The sequence below is a fragment of the Bufo gargarizans genome, chromosome 2 (assembly GCF_014858855.1).
Source record: "Bufo gargarizans isolate SCDJY-AF-19 chromosome 2, ASM1485885v1, whole genome shotgun sequence".
Classification (NCBI taxonomy): domain Eukaryota; kingdom Metazoa; phylum Chordata; class Amphibia; order Anura; family Bufonidae; genus Bufo; species Bufo gargarizans.
The window spans coordinates 249,975,706-249,996,292 of record NC_058081.1 but is presented as its reverse complement, the minus strand read 5'-3'; the positions used below and the strand labels follow the sequence as shown (position 1 = coordinate 249,996,292).

General features: G+C 43.9%; 2 protein-coding genes across 4 annotated transcripts in view; one reads left to right on the top strand and one right to left on the bottom strand.

Annotated features, from left to right (window-relative positions):
• Window positions 1-1,733: 1,733 nt before the first annotated feature.
• On the bottom strand, window positions 1,734-16,336 carry TPRKB (TP53RK binding protein). 2 transcript variants are annotated; one of them, XM_044280220.1, is made up of 5 exons: window positions 15,545-15,682; window positions 13,641-13,799; window positions 11,241-11,363; window positions 8,469-8,645; window positions 1,734-2,610 (listed from the first exon to the last, which is right to left on the bottom strand). In XM_044280220.1, exons 2-5 carry the CDS (start codon window positions 13,779-13,781, stop codon window positions 2,533-2,535), a joined length of 519 nt encoding a protein of 172 aa, XP_044136155.1. In that variant the 5' UTR covers window positions 13,782-13,799; window positions 15,545-15,682; the 3' UTR covers window positions 1,734-2,532. The 2 variants fall into 2 exon arrangements, with proteins under 2 accessions (XP_044136155.1, XP_044136154.1); XM_044280219.1 differs by lacking the exon at window positions 15,545-15,682 and adding an exon at window positions 15,745-16,336 and having other exon boundaries at window positions 1,735-2,610.
• Window positions 15,673-20,587, top strand: part of LOC122927895 (dol-P-Glc:Glc(2)Man(9)GlcNAc(2)-PP-Dol alpha-1,2-glucosyltransferase-like) — a 39,872-nt gene continuing 34,957 nt past the window's right edge. Inside the window, exon 1 of one of the 2 annotated variants that reach the window (XM_044280217.1) lies at window positions 15,673-15,712. The gene's annotated coding sequence lies outside the window, so the exon portion shown is untranslated. Of the gene's footprint in view, window positions 15,713-15,774; window positions 15,881-20,587 lie in introns of those variants that run through there. The other variant, XM_044280218.1, reaches the window with a different exon arrangement.

Below are 20,587 nucleotides of genomic sequence, written 5' to 3'. Positions count from 1 at the left end.
GCCACATGGTGTGATTTTGTATTTATTTATACTTGTTTTTTCATCTCACCTTTTCCACTAATTGCAATGCTATAACTTCACGTCCAGACATGTTTTGTGCACTCTCCATGTGGTTATGTTTGTCTTTGCCAATTTATGCATCTATTTATTTGTTTTATTGATTTCAATAAAGACATATTTTTTTGTATTATATTTGTGTGTATGCTGAGTGCCTGGGTTTGTCCCATCTAGGAGCTATTCACTTTTGGCACTTGCGTTCTATTTCGTGCTGTACAACCATATTCCGGTTTTGTTGGTCATTGGTATCTTTCAGCGCAGCTATAGTACCTTCCTCCCCATGTGCTCTCCTGCCTGCTGCTGATCACACAGTCGGTGTCAGCAGGGAGAGGTGTGTGCAGATGCATATCTTGCTCACTGATCGGGTAAAGAGCTGTATTTTAAGACAGCAGCCAGGGAGTCTGACCATGCTGGATCTCCCCGATTATAAGACGCAGACACTATTTAGCAAGATTTTTTTTTCTTGCTAAAAAGTGTCTTATAAAGCGAAAAATATTGTAGTTGTATGGGACAAGATTCAGTACATTTTGTAATTTAAACATCAAAATTCCTGTTCATTCTGGGCTTTGATGTCAAGGAGGCGGTCCTATCAGTGATTGACAGACTTCCCTCTATGACTGTGTATACAGAGATAGATGTCAATCACCGACAGGACCGCCTCCTTGACTTCAAAGCCCAGAATTATCAGGAACTTAAATTAATAAATTTGATTGAGATATATATATATATATATATATATCTCAATCTGCCCCTGCTCTACTATAACATGCTGCTTTCAGCTCAGACATCAAAGTGAAAAAAGTTTTAAAAAGACAAGAGGATTCTTTACGGTAAGAGCAGCGAGACTATGGAACTCTCTGCCTGAGGAGGTGGTGATGGTGAGTACAATAAAGGAATTCAAAAGGGGCCTGGATGTATTTCTGGAGCGTAATAATATTACAGGCTATAGCTACTAGAGAGGGGTCGTTGATCCAGGGATTTATTCTGATTGCCTGATTGGAGTCGGGAAGGAATTTTTATTCCCCTAAAGTGAGGAAAATTGGCTTCTACCTCACAGGGGTTTTTTGCCTTCCTCTGGATCAACTTGCAGGATGACAGGCCGAACTGGATGGACAAATGTCTTTTTTCGGCCTTATGTACTATGTTACATATAAGAAAAATTCTAATTACCTCCTTTCCCCATATTAAAAATAAACCTAGATCCAAAGTCGCTTCTCTCAAAACTTTGGATTAATGCTGTACGTAGATCTGTCTCCGTACAGCCTTCTGTGAGACGAAGTTAGTCTCAGGCGGCTTTGCGAATAACTAACTTCGCCTAATCGGAAGCCGTACATTTTAATGCTGTACGAACACGGATCTCCGTACAGCATTAATCCGAAGTTTTGAGTGGAACAACTTCGGATCTAGGATCTCTTACTCATCAATAGTCAGTACTATTAAAATATAAATGCATTTATCCTATATGGTGAAAGCCCTAATAGAAAAAAAAATATCAAAATGGTAATTTGAAATTAGGGGGTCAGAATAGGCAATGCAAAGAAATATACATTTTTTACAAGTTTTTATTTTTATCAGTATTAAAACACAAGAAAAACTATAAAAATATAGTATCACAGTAATCGTACTGACCTGTAGAATGAAGTTGACAAGTGAGTTTTAGCACAAAGGGAATGCCGTAACCCCCCCCCCCCCCAAAAAAAAATAATCATAAAACTGTGGTGCAATTGCGTATCTTTTTCCCAATTCCATCTCATTTGAATTTTTTTCCAGCTTCCCATCATATCGTATGTAATAGGAAATGGTGCCATTAGAAAGTAAAAAACTTATTTTGCAAAAAACAAGCCCTCATTCGAGGGCATATGTGAATAGAAAAAAAAAATACAAAAACAAACAAACTTATGGCTCTGGGAAGGATGGGAGTGAAAAACAAAAACATAAAAATGGAACATCGTTGTGGCTGAAGGGGTTTAAACAGGCTACATTCAAGATCAAAATAATAAAACAAGCGATACTCATCTTGCAGATCCCCTATTGCAAGGATGGCCAACCTGAGGCTCTCCAGCTGTTGCAAAACTACAACTCCCAGCATGCCCAGATTGACTATAGCTATCGGCCTACAGCAGGGCATGGTGGGAGTTGTAGTTTTAGAACAGCTGGAGAGCCGCAGGTTGGCCATCCCTGCCCTATTGCTCCAAGACTTCCCAGCTACTTCACCACTTTCTGCCTTAGGATCACTCAGCCAGTCACTGGTCACAGTGGTGTCCTGCTTTGGCCAGCGATTTGCCAAGTGGTTGTTTCCTGTGTGTTCTGACTGACCAGGATGCAGAGACCGGTGAGGAAGTGTTGCAATAGGAATGGTGAGGGGATCAGTATAATTTATTTTATAGTGATCTGAGCCTGTTTACAAAAAATTTCAACCCTCCCCTTTAAGCTCACATACTGTCTAATAAGCATAATTATTACAATAAAGGCTCTTTATTTGACAGACATTCTACAAATGATGGCATCCAAAACAGAACCAATTTTTTCTTCTTCTGTTGTAATTTTATACACCTGAAAATGAAAAGAAAAATGACAATGAAAAATCTGCAAAATATTAACATTTTTTAATGCCTCATACCAGGTAACAATGAACTTGTTATAGGTGGCTAAACTTTGTCCTTGTGCTTTACCATTTTTGCTGACTTGTCCTCGATTTTCCTGGAACATTATTGTATCTGGCAAGCTACAACAAGAACAAGGCTCTCTTCACATTGGCATTTTTTAATATAATTAACATGGTAAAGAAAAACTGCTAATTCCTTGGAAAAATTGTAATGACTGATTTGGCAAAGATGGAACTGTGATGCAAATGGGAACAGTGCCTTAAAGGGAACCTGTCACCAGTTTTAGGGTGTCCTAACTAAGGGCAACATAAATAAGTGACTGATTCTCTTAGCAAAATGCTGGGTCATTTTCTTTAATTGACCCAGTCAATCTGCCAACATCTTGTATTGAAAAGCTCCAGCTGATAATGATGAGTCATGAATATTCATGAGCTCCTGACTCTCCCCGCCCACCTGCTGCTGATTGACAGTTTTTCCATATGAATCAGCAGCAGGTGGGCAGGGGAGTGGCTATAGCTCAGAATTAAATATATGCTGGACTCAGTGACATCACGCCGGAATCAGCTCATTAGCATGCGGCATCTTTGTGTGTATATTATGAGGTAACCATCTGTCACACCAGTAAGTGAATACATCTAAGGCACTTTTTAGTAGTTAATGATTGTATATAATTAGTTAGATTATAATCAAATATCCACATGACAGGTTCCCTTTAAACATACTTTATATAATTAAACAGTGTTAAAGCAGTTGTGTTATAAAAGACAACCAATTTATATGAACAACTAGCAGAAGGACCCGGCTTCACACGGGTATATTTAATCTACTTCATTTAATGTTTGTGTGTGTTGTTAAAAGATATCAACAGTATCCACTATAACAGTGACATCTACAGTTATCCGCCCCTTTTAGTGACCTCCACAGCGTCCGCCCTTTTATTAGTGACCTCCACAGTACCCCGTCTCGTTAACAGTGATTTCCACAATAACCCGCCCCCTTAACAGTGATGTCCAGAGAGCTCCGTTCTCTTAAAATGTGACCTCTACAACACCCCGCCCCCTTAACAGTGACCTCTACAGCACACTGCCCCTTAACACTGACCATCCCCTTAACTGTGACCGCCACCATTCCCTGCCCCCTTAACAGAGACCTCCACAGTGACCGTCCCTTTAATAGTGACCTCCACAGCATGCCACCCCCTTAAGAGTGACCTCCACAGCAGCCCGCCCCTTTAACAGTGACCTCCACAGCAGCTACCCCTTTATGAGTGACCTCTACAGTACCCCATCTCCTTGACAGTGACCTCCACAACACCCCGTCCCCTTAACTGTGACCTCCACAGCAACCTGCCCATAGGGTGGCCAGAGGTCCGGTTTTAGGCCGGACAGTCCGGCTTGCAGACTCCCTGTCCTCCGTCTAGCACAGGGCCTGGACGGACACAGGGATATCCTTTTGAACAGCTCACTCTCAGACAGGCCAGCCCCCCTTAACAGTGACCTCTACAGCACCCACCTCTTAACACTGACCATAGGTTACAGTCCCCTTAACTGATCTCCACCATTCCTGCCCCCCCTTAACAAAGACCTCCCCAGCAACTGCCCCTTTAACAGTGACTGCCACAGTACCCAGCTCCCTTAACAGTGACCTCCACTGTACACCGCTCCTCTAACATTGACCTAATTTAGTAATTCATGGGCTGGATTTTATTGGACTGGGAAAGGTAGGTTTGGTAGTGGGACCTCCCCAGTCCACCCCATTCCAGGGCGTATTTTCCCCTAGCCTGAGGGATCTCCAGTTGTAGTCATCTGGAATCGTTAAGGGGAAATAAAACATGTCCCAGGCTGTCAGTCTGGGGAGTGATGTCTGGAGACAAGTCCAGGAGGCTGGCTGCCGTCCTGACTAAGAAAAGCCTGATTCTCAGTTTGACCTGTGTTTAATAGTCTGCACAAGAATCTGTAATCGCCACCTTGCTTGAAAGAGCAACCCCTGACAATATATTCAGCAGTATACAGGATAGTGATTTATGATGCTGCCAGTTGCAGTCCATCTGCAAGTCTACTGTCCCACACTCACAGCAGTGGCTTATTTACCTTGAGAGCAAACAGATGAGGCTAGATTCACACTAGCAGCAGGGGACTCCAGCAGGCTGTTCCGGCGGTTGCATGCAGTACTTTTAGTCTGGCTCCCTCTCGCTGTGTGCTGCCGGAACTCCACCCCCGCCCCCCATCATAGTCAATGGGGATGGAGCGGAAGTCCGGGGACACACGTGAAGTAGCAGCAGGACGGATGCGACAGGCTTTTCACCCGCCGGAACAGCCTGCCACTAATGTGAAAGTACCATTAGGCGAGTTAAATTCCAACATGTCTGATCCTGCCTCCCCCCCAGCATCAGGGGCCAGGCAGGGCACCTCAATGCACATGAGATGATCAGCTATTCCAGGCAAAAATCGGTGGGTACAGCCAACATTCATATGTGTATGGTCATCTGTCTAATAGAAGTGTCACCATTTATTGTAAGCCTGCCTGTGATGACAATGAGGCAAATAATAAAAAGTGATCTGTACACAGCAGGTAACGTCAGTCTACTAGGAGTCCTTGGTCAGAGTGAAAAATGCAAGACCAAGTTTTTTCTTAATATAGTGACAAGATATTGATAGAGAGAAATCACCAATAAATACTTTAAAAATGTGTAACATAAAAACTTGAAATATATAATAGATCATTTTCTGACGACAGTTTCTTTAAACCTTTTTATATCATACATCCTTGCAGAGCGGCACTTCAGTAGCCAAGGATGTATCTCATACATCTTCTATATTGATGGCTGGATCTCAGGCTGTGTAGCAGCTAGAGATACCAGTCAGGGCTGGTTTTAAATCTTAAAATCTAAGCAGTGCTATGCCTGATACATCGGGAGTTACAGCTCTATGCAGCTCTGACTCCCAACCCAATTTCTAAAGGCTTCCTGATGTAGAGCATCTGGCACTGCGATCTTGGTCTTGAATGTCTGGAGCTGCTGCACAGCCTGGGTTATTTCCTGATAGCTGGCTAAAGGGGGAAGTCTGCTCTGAGGTGTCAGCCAGCGTGGGGCAGTGGGTGATGTGATGAAAGGCTGCAGGAGGGAAGAAGAGAAACACAGCCTCCTCTCTCCTTGTCTAGCTGTACATGTCCCCAGGGGGAAGAGAACATGGATTTCTGTGCGTGATATCAATCTCCCCTCACCCATTACTCAGAGAGCGTTCAAGTGCTTTTTAGTTGCATGTGATACAGGGGCTTTTTATTGCACATATTATGAATGCAACACCCAGACCTCTTGTGGTTTATCAGAACCAGAGGTATGGCGCGCTCATTTTCTGTTGAACTACAGGAGGTTCAGTTGTTAAAGCCCCCTTATTATACCCCTCTGTATAAGTCCCAATACTGGCATGCAAAAGCTGGTTGGCGCATTACTGCGGTTTTTGCATTTATTTAAGACATGCTGCATTAAATGTAGACATGTGTGGTATGTATGACCTCCTGACATCTTACAGTTTTTTTTGCAGACTATATATTATTTACCATAAACACTCTGCTAGAGTACGCATTTTAGTAGCAAATTTGAAATTTCTTCCAATTTTTTAATATAACCACTACGTGCTGCAAAGTTGCATGGAGGTGGTTGTATTATTAGGTTAGGATTTTATACATGGTATGTGCACACTCAGAAAATAGATTGGGGTAACATGCCAGCTGTTTGCAGTGTATTATATATATTTTAATGCATTTGTAGAGGACTTCAAAATATCATGTGTCCTCTGTTTTGGTGTTTTTAAGAGCACAAGCCCTTGCTGATGTATACACTTGTGGAATATATGAGATCTGCACACCTAAATACATTATTTTAAAGTTTTTGTTTTTATTTGCGTAAACCTCTGCTTGGATGTGACTTTTTTTTCTTATAATTCATGTTTGTCAAAGTTACCTGAAGTTGGACATGGTTGTGAACAGTCCATCAGGACTGCTGCAATCAAGTTGCCCGTTTCCAGGAAATATACAGGTTTTGGTGGTTCACTTACTTTAAAGAGGACCTTTCACTAGAATAAAAAATCTAAACTAACTATACAGACATGTAGAGCGGCACCCAGGGATCTCCCTGCACTTACTGTTATACCTGGGCGCCGCTCCGTTCTCCCGTAATTGCCTCCGGTATCTTTACAGTTAGGCTCCACCCAGTTGAACCTGCCGGCGTCTCATTCTGCCATGCTGTAGCGCTGGCCAATTGCAGCGCTCAGCTCATAGCCTGAGAGAAAAAAAAGCCTCTCAGGCTATGAGCTGAGCGATGCGATTGGCCAGCGCTACAGCCTTGGAGAAGGAGAAGCCGACAGGTTCCACTGGGTGGAGCCTAACATATGAAGATACTGGAGGCTATACCGGGAGAACGGAGCGGCGCCCAGGTATAACAGTAAGTGCAGGGAGATCCCTGGGTGCCGCTCTACATGTCTGTATAGTTAGTTTAGATTTTTTATTCTAGTCAAAGGTCCTCTTTAAGAACTGTAATCACTGTATTTTATAGGCTGTTACTTTTTAAAAGTCTCTAGCTTAAAACCATATTTTTTGGTCCTTCCAGTTCTGGTGATTTTAGAAAGATATGTACAGTACATGTAAGTCTATTTTCACACTCGCGTTTTTGGCGGATCCATCATGGATCTGCAAAAACTGATCCGTTACAATAATACAACAGCATGCATCAGTCATAAACGGATCCGTTTGTATTATCTGTAACATTGCCAAGACGGATCCGTCATGAACGCCATTGAAAAAGTCAATAAAAGACGGATCCGTTTTCTATTATGCCAGATTGTGTCAGAGAAGACGGATCCATCCCCATTGACTTATATTGTGTGCCAGGACGGATCCGTTTGGCCCAGTTTCCTAAAGCGGACAGCAAAATGCTGCAGACAGCGTTTTGTCGCCCGCCTACAGAGCAGAATAGAGACTGATCGGAGGCAAACTGATGCATTCTGAGCGGATCCTTTTCCATTCAGAATGCATTAGGGCAAAACTGATCTGTTTTGGACCGAGAGCCCATGACGGATCTCACAAACAGAAAGCCAAAACACGAGTGCGAAAGTAGCCTAAGTTGCATGTATAACATTTTTGTTTTAGGTGATGTGGTGCATATAACTTTTACACAATTTTTTATGATTCAATTTTGACACAAAATTGCATGAAGGTGTCAATGTGCTGGGTCTGTGTCTAATTTCAGAAAATATATGGGCATAAGAGTTAGTATGCTTTTTTTATATCATAATTTAGGTTTTATTTGTGCATGTCAAAACCTCTGGCAGAGAAAGGGTATATATACACGTTTGATTTCTTTTGAGCTACACTGGCATTTTCCGGCAAGGCAACTTGCTATAATCTATGATAAGGGGTAGGATCAGTGGCGTAGCTAGAAATGACTGGTCCCAACAGGAAATTTTTGAATGCCCCCCAGTCATTTTTTCGCAACCCCTTCCTTTCATGCCGCCCCTATTCCTGTGGCTAGTAAAGATCGCTCTCTCAGACCAGGCCCGGCAGTTGTTCCATCCATTTTCTACATTGTATATACTGTCACTATATATAATTTCATTGTGTAATACTGTTGAGGGGGCACTGACAAAATCTTTTAGTCCTCCTCCTCCTGGATGGGCAGCTTCTGGGTCAGGGCCCCAAAGCAGCCGCTTCCCCTGCTTCCCGTATAGCTACGCCCCTGGGTAGGATGCAATAAGGCAATTATTTGAAGAAAAGATTGGCATGCAGTATTGATTTCATGGCTTTGGGTACCTTTTTCACTTTTGTGAAGTCTGTCAACTGTGACAGATCTGCTAGTGGGACCTGCTGGCCTTCAACGTGAGATATTATTTCTTGAGAATTCAAAGCTCTAGTCCCATCGTCAGTCAAAACAACAAGAACTCCAGAAGCACTGTCTGACAGGCCAAATGTTTTAAAAGCTTCCGAAATCTAAACGGAAAAGAAATTCATTTTGTTAGGCTTCTTTTTTTAGACATTTCTTGTTTATACACATTCATTTCCTCAAGCAGAGTGGACAAATTGTCTCTCATCCAGAAGGCAGAAAACTGTTTCCCTAGCGCCACCTATAGGTAGCTGCCCTGGAAGTCAATGGAAACATTGACTAGTAATGAAATCATAACTAGAAATAACAGCCAAACCAAGGACATGCCTAGTCACGTTTCACAGCTCTTCAAAGAGAGTCAGACAACGATTTACAGGGTAGCTACATATAGTGGGCACTAGAGAGTTTGCATTTTTCTGGAGAAAAGTTCATTTGCATACATTTCCCAGGAAGCATTGCCTGTAACTCTCTATACCAACTGGATCTCCACAAGGAAAACAAGAATATTGGGAGTCTGAGCTGAGGTCTGAATGGGATCGTATTAACATTCTGGGTCTGATCTGAGTTCTGATTAACATTGGGGGTTTGATTGGTGGAATAATGAAAAAAAAATATTTTTTAGTTTCCTCCTCTAAATCCTAGGTGTGCCTTATGGGTGGGTGCGTCTTATAGGGTGAAAAAGACTATTTATTGTGCGGTTTACTTTTTCTTGGTCAGTGGGGCGCTATGTCTCCATTTGCTATATAAGCAAAATGTTTCAACAGCATCATGTGATCACAACCCAACATTTCTTACTCTGAAACTAATGTTACTGAAATCTAATTAAAGGAATTTTACAGTATCTTATTGGTGTGGATCCAACATCCGGGACCCCTGCCGATCAGCTGTTTTGAGAAGGCAGCGGTGCTCCTGTGAGTGCAGCAGCCATCTCACAGCTTACCAAGCACAGTGTCGTACATTGTGTAGCAGCTGTGCTTGGTATCGTGCTCAGCCCCCTAGAAGTGAAGCCGGTGCCTTCTCAAACAGCTGAAAAACATGAATTCCCCTAAGCGAGCAAAAATATAACTTTTACTGATAATTATTAAAACCTAGCACCACAGTCAAAGGATAATATATATGGCTTAGAAATTTAGAACAGTCTTACCATTCCGACGTAACCCCGATAGGGACAGGCCAAGCGTGGTAAAGGAGATGCACCACGTCTAGGCGAGTAACTTGGTATGGTCGTTGGTAGATTCAGAGTGTAGACAACGCAGGGAACTGATATCCCTAGTTATCCCTGAATGGGGACATTGCTGGTACAGCCCTGCCTGTCTATACAGAGTACCTGCCCCACAAGGGGAGACCCCGCCCGGATACCTGACCCTGGAATCGGGCGGTATCCCTAATGTGCCCTATAGGATAGTTCCCGATGTGTCACGCTTTAGTGCAGCTGTTGGAACAAACTCAGCTGTTCCCTTGGTGCTCCCCCAGCCACTTGTGGGGTATACAATCTTTAAGGGACCATTGATGTCCCGGTTTTGTATCCTTGTGGGGCAGGTACTCTGTATAGACATGCAGGGCTCTACCAGCAATGTCCTCATTCCCCATTCAGGGATAACTAGGGATATCAGTTCCCTGCGTTGTCTACACTCTGAATCTACCAACGACCATACCAAGTTACTCGCCTAGACGTGGTGCATCTCCTTTACTGCACTTGGCCTGTCCCTATCGGGGTTACTTCGGAATGGTAAGACTGTTCCATATTTCTAAGCCATATCCTTTGACTGTGGTGCTAGGTTTTAAAAGTTATATTTTAGCTCCCTTTTTGCTCCCTTAGGGGAATTCATGTTTTCTAATTGACCTTGGCAGCGCCACTTTCCATCATTATCTGTTGCAATCATTGATTTCTTTATTACTTCTCAAACAGCTGACAGACAGGGTCCTGGGTGTCAGACCCCACGATCAAATACGGAATGTAAAATCACGTACACAACCGTATTTTTCATCTAAGTCTGATCCGCATTTTTTTGCGGTTTGGATGAGAATCTATTCATTTCTATGAGAATGCAAAAGTTGTGGACAGCAGACAGATGTCATCCGTGTGCTGTCTGCATCCATGTTTCTGTCCCGCAAATTACAGAACCTGCCTTATTCTTGTCTGTTTTGCAGACCGTTTGCAGCCAGTATCTACAATTTACGGATCCAAATTTTGCAGACCACAAAATACATACTGTTGTGTGCATGAGGCCTAAGAGACAAAAGAGATTATTACCCATGACAGCATGTAAAATGTTAGATTGGCATTGTACTGAAGAGTAAATGGGAAAACTGCAGGCAACCTTGTAATGTCACATCTTATTGTTTATTAATCCGATTGTTATAAAAATGAATTAAAGTGAGGAACCTGTTAATGTTGTTTGTTTAAATTCAGATCAAATGAGTAACCTCGTAATTCAAAATTATTGACGCTACTATACAGTATAATACTCTGGGGCAGATTGTTTTTTCAGCCTTTGGATAAAAAAAGTGTTTTCATACACTGACAACTTTATTCCTACAATACACATTCATGGCATATCTCGGGTATTTATGCAAAATACTATGGATCATAGAAAACAAAAGGAATTCTTTATAGTGTTATGTATATCTTACTAGAGAATGCTCCTGTTAGGGAGGAGCAGTTTGGGAATTTCTTGCCCTTTGGTTAAATGTAGACTTACATTGTTGGTTGGGGACAAATTGAATATAAACTCTGTGTTAAGATTTCTAGTTTTCATTTTTCCCAGTAACTGTAGATGGATTGCTTTATTTACTGCCACGAGAACCTGAAGAGGATCGATAATCTAGAGTGGTAGACAAAACACAAGAAGACATATTGCATTAATACATCCTGGAGACACCATGACCAGTCAATTGGTGTAGACTTTTGCTGGAATATATATATACATACACACACACATATACATGCACATATACACACATATGTAACCCCATACAACATGTGCAACAGAAAGAGGCAAATTTGCACAAGGGATTTGTGATGGAGGCAATTTCAGATACCCAACCTATATATACTTAGATATATACACATGCTTTAGCTGCCATATGAGATTCCCCAGGTGGGGACTTACAATTGTGGCACAGGAGCATCGAGCTCTTTAGGTTTCTGCATTCCAGGGCCGACATGGCACTCACCAGACCTCAGATCAGAAGCTCCGTCGCCTTCTCGCGGTTTCCTTTTAAAACATGTCGGCCCTCTATTCAGCAACACTTCCGGGTACGCGCGCGCCATCCCGGACCCGGAAGTGACTTCAGACATCCGCAATTACCATGCAGAGCTTGCTTCCTCACGCCAGCTTGTCCCACCAGGTAAAGGAGGCTGCGGCAGCACATGGGCAGGCATCCAAACAACGGAATGCAAGACCAATCCGTCTCCCTGCCCAGCATTGGCAAGAAACCGCCGGCAAGCAGGGGACCCTCAGGGACATTTTATAAACATACAAGGGAGGTCCCAAAGCCCCGATGCACTATCCTGGGATAATAAAATAAGAAAGGAAAAATTTAATCTTCACCTCCCTGACAGGCAGAGAGGCCTTTCTCTGTCCAGGCCACTGTAGGGGCAGGAAAACACTGGTGTATGGCGGTGGGAGGGGGCAATTTTCACCTTTCTTTGTTTCCTGGCCCTACAGAGGTCAATCTCCAGTTGTATGCCGTCATGTATTTTATTTTAGTTTTATTAATAAAAAATATCTGTCTGTAGAAGAGAAATAGTGGGGGAGATTTACCAGAATTCAGGCGCAATTTGTGTAAAAAAAAGTGGAATACATGCCTAGCACCAATTTTTTTAATATGTTTTAGACACTTTTTGAACCTGATTAGACAGGGTTAGAAAATGGAGCAAGACTTACAGGAAAAAAACGGTGTGATTTACAGTAAAGAGGGTGGCTTAGAAAGGGGCAACATGAGCCAAAATAGTACCAGCAAGAGCAAAGTGGCCAATGCGTCTAGCAAGATGTGCCGACCTCATTATACAGTATGGGCCCCAGTGATAAACATGGCACATCTTCTGCCTGGTCTAGTTTTATGCAGCTGCAATGAACAAGAATTAAAGGGGTTGTCTGAGTGTTTAATGCTGATGGCCTGTTCTTAGGATAAGTTGTCAGTATCTGATCGGTGGGGGTCTGACACCCTTGCCCTCTATCTAGGCCAGTGACGTTACATTCATCGGTCACATGGCCTAGGTGTAGATCAGTCCCATTCAAGAGAAAGGGGTTGAGCTGCAATGCTAAGCATATCCGCTATACTATGTACAGCACTGTTTTTGGTAAGCTGCTAGGAGGCCATGGTGGTTAGCAGAGTGCCAGAGCCTCTTCAAACAGCTGATTGGTGGGGATACTGTGTTTCTGACACCTCCGATCACATACTGATGACCTATCCTGAGGACAGATCATCAGTATTAAACAGGCAACAAAAAATGTCTTAAGACTATTACAGTCTCTAGGAGCTGAGGGAATACAGCAACTCCCATCCTTCCTCAGAGACCAGGGAGTGGAAGGCGATATAGATACAGAGCCTTAGGGTGTATTCACACTACATTTTCATGACTGGTGTACTTCGGTAAATCATTTTTTCAACTGTACGGAATAGTAGAGTCCACACACAGGCACACGGTATACCGGGCAGTATAAAAAAAAATTAAAAAAAAAAAAAAAAAAATATATATATATATATATATATATATATATATATATACACACACATACATATACACACACACACACACACATACATACGCAGTATGACTGGACCCTTATCTGCATGTACAGTGGTACTATTTTGCCTTTTGCCTCTAAGGATAATGCGATGAATCATTCTGCTCCAATCTATACAGTAAAGCTAATCAGCAAGCACTAGACTTTATGCACGAATCTTTGTCCATCACCGCCAAAGAATGAAATGCATAAAGAAAGCTCCTGTGGGTGCTGAAGTGTTATGTAGGGGCACAAGATACAGGGAGATCTATTGTGTCTACTTGTAGAAGACTTTTGAAATGAAAAAAATTACGTTGATATCTACAAACAAAGAAAAGAAATACATAAGACATTGGAAAAGATGCTTACCACTGCAGGGTTCAGCAATGCCCCCTCTATGGATCCATCCATTGCCTTTTTTCTTAGCGCAGATGCATTCTTCACATTTTTAAACAGAAGCATTGTCACTTTACATTGAGGAAATAGTTCAAGCGTATATGTTCCATCCATTTCTGCCTGGTCAGTCCCCTGCGGATACATATTAAAAGGACATTTAAAGTATGCCTTATGAAACGCACATAGTACCTACAGATCAAACCTCTCAATCTCAACACGCAGTGATAAATTTATTCTTAGAACAGGACTACTGTGAGGCCCTTTAATAAAATGGTGAGTTGGAGCGGCCCAGCTGAATTTTTGCACCAGGGCCCATGCCATGAACCTTTAGCTACTCCCCTGAACATCATAAAAGGGGTTGTCCAAGCCCTTTATAAAAGGCAGTAAAGGTATTAGAATTAGGCAGAGGTATTATAAAAAACTTAAAAATCATTCCCCGTTCCAGGGCTATGGAGGTGGAAGAAATGTACCGATTCCAACTCTAGCCTCAAAATAAAATAAAAAATGACATACAATATTCATAATATCACTGATTTATTAAATGCTGAATTTGTTGCATATTTACTTTCAAGGATACTTAGAAAAGTTTAGAAATTAGAAAGCCAGTCATTGGCGCATGTGGCCATGTCCAATCCCTTTAATTATATAAATGTATCATCCATGATTGAGGACGGGACTGAGGCAGCACTATTCTAAGGACAAATTCATAAACATTTAAAAATATTAAAGGTATTTCCGCCCAATACAAAACAGACGAATGGCCTGCAAATGGCCTGCAGCAGTCTGGTGCAACATACGTCCAGTCACCACTGGTGACCACTCTCCCTGTTCAAGCGGCACGGACGGACCTCAAGCGAGCGCACACACCACGTGGGACGCCGACTGCCGAGTGAGAAGGATACACGCTGCCTGCAACCTCAGAAGATCGCCCGGACAGGTAACTCCAGCGGGCCGCTTACATACCCCAGGAGGTCCACCCGACAGGTAATTCCAGCGGGGCACATCCCAGCCATAGTGGGACGCCACTGCTGGTGGATGTATGGCCCGCTGACTTTTACTTGTATTTACTTGGATATAAATATACATGGGATCTCACAATAATATTATCTACTTAAGCCACTGTTACTGGCTACAGGCTGCGGATTCACATCTATATGATATTTAAATGAACTGCATACATCCTGTTTGGAGACATATTGTATGACAATATATGACTATCTACATCCTGACTGGAGTCATATTTACTTAATTTTCTCCACACTTGATGAACTTGCACCTATCGCCTATATGAAGCAAGAGTACACCGGACCATCTTCACCTCATTATCTGCGATCAATTGACATTTGACTTTTTACATTTTTTTATACACATTTTCTTTTCCCCTGATCAACATTAAAGAGCCTTTTACTACCCCCCTTTTTTATATATATTTTTATGATACTCTCTTATCACCATTTTTTACCTATACGTACCAATTAAATCATACTTCTTCTACTTCCAGATACTAGTATGCCAATCTTATTTCTTATATTCAGTATATTTTAATACCTTTACAGAGTTAAAGAAATAACTAAACAACCCTGTTATTGTCTATTACAGATACGGAAATGGCCATTTCCATAAATTTTATATATATTTTTTCCTTGGCCAGATGGATGGAAAGGTCCTTCCAATCTAGTATGACTGAAGTCCTGTGGTATTCCTGTGCAGAACAAGGGAGTAAAGGAAGAAGCAATGGATTCCCACTTCATAAACTCTACTGGGGCCACATACTGGAACCTCAGCACTAACATGGCCACTGGGCTTTATGCACAAATACTACTGCAAACAACAGGTGGGGAAAAGTTACCAGAACAACCAATCAGAACAATTCTTACACTTTAGAACCTGCCCCAGAAAAATAACAGCTGGAATCTGATTGGTTGTCATCGGCAATCGCAGCCAGAAGCGCTCAGGGATTTCCATGACTGAGAATCTGACGCCACATGACAGTCTGACTGGTGCCATGCTGAGGGGACAACGACATATGACAGCGTGACGGAGAGGTAATAAAACTAGAAGGCAGCGGCCCTGTCACCTTTCATCCACGCTCTCAGTGCTCCGGAACTGTGCAGGAGGGGTAGACCGTTAGCAGGGGCACTTTTTATCGCGGGTTCAGGTTTCCGCCCGGTGCTGTGTGACTGGTGCACACTTCCGGTGACGGCTTTGTGTGGGTGAGTTGTGTCTCCTATAGTTCCGCCGCAGCACACAGCGCCTCTATACATGAAGGGGTGCACGGGCCGCGGCTCCGGTAGTCACGTGACTGCCCACTGCCTGGTCTGACGCATCTCCCGCCTGATCAATGCCTGGCTGGAAGTGAGGTGTAATGGGCAGAAAATCCCTTGGGTGGACCTATGCCATTGACCATGGCGTCGGATGGGTTAAACGGCTGTGACCGGAGTTCTCGCCGATCCTGACGACGCAGGCTGCTGTCTGTATGGCAGGAGAATGATTAGTGCGACATATTTGGGCTGCTTTTCTCACAATGCACTTTGTGTGCTGGGGCGAACCATGCGGAACACCAGCATCACAACAATGTGATTAGTCTAAATGTATACTGCCCCCTAGTGTCAGTGAAGTGAGTGTACTCAGCATCCATGGGCTGCAAGATGGTGGCGACCGCTTCCTCAGGCTGCTCCTGGGGACCCTCTGTGCTGTGCAGTCGCTAAATGGTAAAAGGACACATCTGGCGCCAGTGGCGGATCCAGAGCCTGGTCTCGGAGCGGCACTTCCAGATTATTTTCTGCCCGCCGCCACAAAACAATGGTGGTTATAGAACAGACTACACAGTGTAGAGGTATACTGTATATTGTGTGGCACAGTGTAGTGGTATACTGTATATTGTGTGGCACAGTGTAGAGGTATACTGTATATTGTGTGGCACAGTGTAGAGGTATACTGTATATTGTGTGGCACAGTGTAGAGGTATACTGTATATTGTGGGGCACAGTGTAGAGGTATACTGTATATTGTGGGGCACAGTGTAGAGGTATACTGTATATTGTGGGGCACAGTGTAGAGGTATACTGTATATTGTGGGGCACAGTGTAGAGGTATACTGTATATTGTGTGGCACAGTGTAGAGGTATACTGTATATTGTGTGGCACAGTGTAGCGGTATACTGTATATTGTGTGGCACAGTGTAGCGGTATACTGTATATTGTGTGGCACAGTGTAGAGGTATACTGTATATTGTGTGGCACAGTGTAGAGGTATACTGTATATTGTGTGGCACAGTGTAGAGGTATACTGTATATTGTGTGGCACAGTGTAGAGGTATACTGTATATTGTGTGGCACAGTGTAGCGGTATACTGTATATTGTGTGGCACAGTGTAGAGGTATACTGTATATTGTGTGGCACAGTGTAGAGGTATACTGTATATTGTGTGGCACAGTGTAGCGGTATACTGTATATTGTGTGGCACAGTGTAGTGGTATACTGTATATTGTGTGGCACAGTGTAGAGGTATACTGTATATTGTGTGGCACAGTGTAGAGGTATACTGTATATTGTGGGGCACAGTGTAGCGGTATACTGTATATTGTGTGGCACAGTGTAGAGGTATACTGTATATTGTGTGGCACAGTGTAGAGGTATACTGTATATTGTGTGGCACAGTGTAGCGGTATACTGTATATTGTGTGGCACAGTGTAGTGGTATACTGTATATTGTGTGGCACAGTGTAGAGGTATACTGTATATTGTGTGGCACAGTGTAGAGGTATACTGTATATTGTGTGGCACAGTGTAGTGGTATACTGTATATTGTGTGGCACAGTGTAGAGGTATACTGTATATTGTGTGGCACAGTGTAGAGGTATACTGTATATTGTGTGGCACAGTGTAGAGGTATACTGTATATTGTGTGGCACAGTGTAGAGGTATACTGTATATTGTGTGGCACAGTGTAGAGGTATACTGTATATTGTGTGGCACAGTGTAGCGGTATACTGTATATTGTGTGGCACAGTGTAGCGGTATACTGTATATTGTGTGGCACAGTGTAGCGGTATACTGTATATTGTGTGGCACAGTGTAGCGGTATACTGTATATTGTGTGGCACAGTGTAGAGGTATACTGTATATTGTGTGGCACAGTGTAGCGGTATACTGTATATTGTGTGGCACAGTGTAGCGGTATACTGTATATTGTGTGGCACAGTGTAGCGGTATACTGTATATTGTGTGGCACAGTGTAGCGGTATACTGTATATTGTGTGGCACAGTGTAGAGGTATACTGTATATTGTGTGGCACAGTGTAGAGGTATACTGTATATTGTGTGGCACAGTGTAGCGGTATACTGTATATTGTGTGGCACAGTGTAGCGGTATACTGTATATTGTGTGGCACAGTGTAGGCTATATGTGTATAACAAACATATTTCACATGAAAACTTACAATTACTTGGTTTGGCCCTTGGGGATCTCGGACGCCACTTCCACACTTTGGCTGGGGGCCTCGGTGGAGCTGATGTGTTTTATCCTAATGAGAAAGATTTCATAATAAGGATTTGGAGAAGGGGCAGAGCAGGGAGAGGCTGGTGCTGCTACTAGTGGGCTCATACCATGGGGGAGTAATAAAGCCCACCATAATGCACCTCCCAGTAGAAATAATTCTCCTTATAATGTGACAGTGCAAAAAATACCCCCTTTTAATGCTACCAATTGAGCTAATGTCCCCATAATGTGCCAGCATAAAATGCCCCTATAGTGCTCCTCTTCCCCCTTAATCCTAGTGCCCTCATAATGTGCCAGTATAAAATACCCCTATATAGTGCCCCCTGTAAATGCCTCCATAGTGCTCTTCTCCCCCTTCCTCCTAGTGCCCCCATAATGTACCAGTATAAGATGCCCCAGTAGATGCCCTCAGTGTCCCCCATAATTTGCAAGTATAAAATACCCCTTCTTAGTGCCCCCCGTAGATGACCCCATAGTACTCCTCTCCCCCTTCCCCATAGTACGCACCATAATGTGTCCCAGTATAAAATTCTACTGTACAGAGCCTCCCATATAAAATACCCCTTCTTTGTGGCCTCAGTAGATGCCCCTATAGTGCCCACCAATAACGTGCCAGTAACAAGTGCCCCCCACGATGTGCCGGTAATAAGAGCCCCCCCACTATGTGCCGGTAATAAGAGCCCCCCCACCATGTGCCGGTAATGACTGCGCCCCCCCCCCCCCATCATGTGTCGGTAACGGCAGCGCCCCCTCCCCCCCCCCCCCCCCCATCATGTGCCAGTAGCCACCAGTATTGTACACAAAAAAAAATAAACTTATACTTACCTCCTTGGCAGCGATGCGATGCAGGCCTCTTCCAGCCTGTGTCCTGCATTGTATGGCTCAGGCGGCGCGATGACGTCATCTCGCCGCCTGCGCCGGCCTCTGATAGGCTGCTGGCACTAGGCCATCAGAGGAAGGGAAAGGGACATGCCTCTTCCTCCCCTGAATGGAAGCGTTCATCTCCCTGTGCCCCGTCGGGAAATTGTCCCGTTGCCTCCCCCCCCGGATCCGCCAGTGTCTGGCGCATGCACAGACGCAGGCAGCAGAATCCTCTGTATCTGCACATGCATCAGATGCATCCATTCGACCTCCTTTATGTACATAAGGGGCTGTTTTCTGGAGAATTCATTCCACCGTGCTGTACCTGAGAACTTTGCCAACCCTTCTAGGAGTCCACGATGGCTCTCCTTTTTTCAGGAGCCGCCCGGATGTTTCTGGAGAGTTGGCAAGTATGTGTATAACACAGCCGGCTCCCTTGTTAATCATGGTCATTAAGAGGTTAACCAAATGACACAGTGGGGGAATTTATCATAGGTGTTTTCTGCCAGTCTACCAGGGGATGTGCCCAATTTATTATGAGGCTTCAGCATCCCTAGACTGAAATCTATGGCAGCTCTGAGCAGCCATAGGTTATATAGGTGCATGGATGGAAGTCACACGCACAGGGTTTGCCCGAAAACTGGCATGCCGGGGGGGGGGGGGGGGGGGCGCCCCCGCCATGATAAATAGTTTATTAGTCCAGTGGACCTGTCGTTTGGTTTATTAGTCCAGTGGACCTGTCATTATAAAAAGAGGTTGGGCAAGGCAGCATTCGTCAGGAGACACTACTACTCCTCGTTCATGCCCCGCCACTCCCAGCTTGGGTTGTGATGAAGCTCATGTAAAAGATTGAATAACTTAACGTGGTTGGCAACTGCTAACTGTGGGCCAATGTATTTGTGACATGATTAGACGATAATATAGTCTTTGTTGAAATTCTGCACCTTTTTCTATATTTCATAAGGCATGCCCCCTTGTTTGCCAGGTCTTTGGTGCTGTCCACACAGAGGTCCTGTCCATAAGATGGCCGCTGATGGAGGGTCATGTGACCAGGCAAATCACCTCCATGTCATGTCTCCTCCATTCAAACACCCTGCACTAGGTTTCCAACGGAACAAAAACGTGCAGATGGCAAGTGCATTGTGTTTGAATAGAGGAGACATCACTTGAAGGTGATGTGCCTGGTCACATGACCCTCCATTAGCGGCCATCTTGTGGACAGCACAAAGGACTTTGTAAACAAGGGGGCACCACCAGGCTCCCTGTGGTGACGTTTCGTGTACAGGCTTTATCCCTGCCTTAGGGAGTTGCCCCGCTCTGTACACGAAACGTCAGAGCCTGTGTGCCCGCCCCTCTCTCTGTGTCTCTCTCTCTCTCTCTCTCTCTCTCTCTCTCTCTCTCTCTCTCTCTCTCTCTCTCTCTCTCTCTCTCTCTCTCTCTCTCTCTCTCTCTCTCTCTCTCTCATCTGGCTGCCTGCCGGCTCCTGTGAGGGATCGCGCATGGGCAATCCTTACCAGTGCTGGCAGACCTGTGAAAACAGCAGCACCTTGACCCACT

Bases quoted from the DNA above. Each gene is read 5' to 3' on its own strand.
- TPRKB (XM_044280219.1), bottom strand. From the start codon at position 13,781: ATGGATGGAACATATACGCTTGAACTATTTCCTCAATGTAAAGTGACA. The intron at 11,364-13,640 runs GTAAGCATCTTT...CTACCACTCTAG, and splicing joins CATTGCTGAACCCTGCAGTG to ATTATCGATCCTCTTCAGGT. The intron at 8,646-11,240 runs GTAAGTCTACAT...TTTTCCGTTTAG, and splicing joins ATTTGTCCCCAACCAACAAT to ATTTCGGAAGCTTTTAAAAC.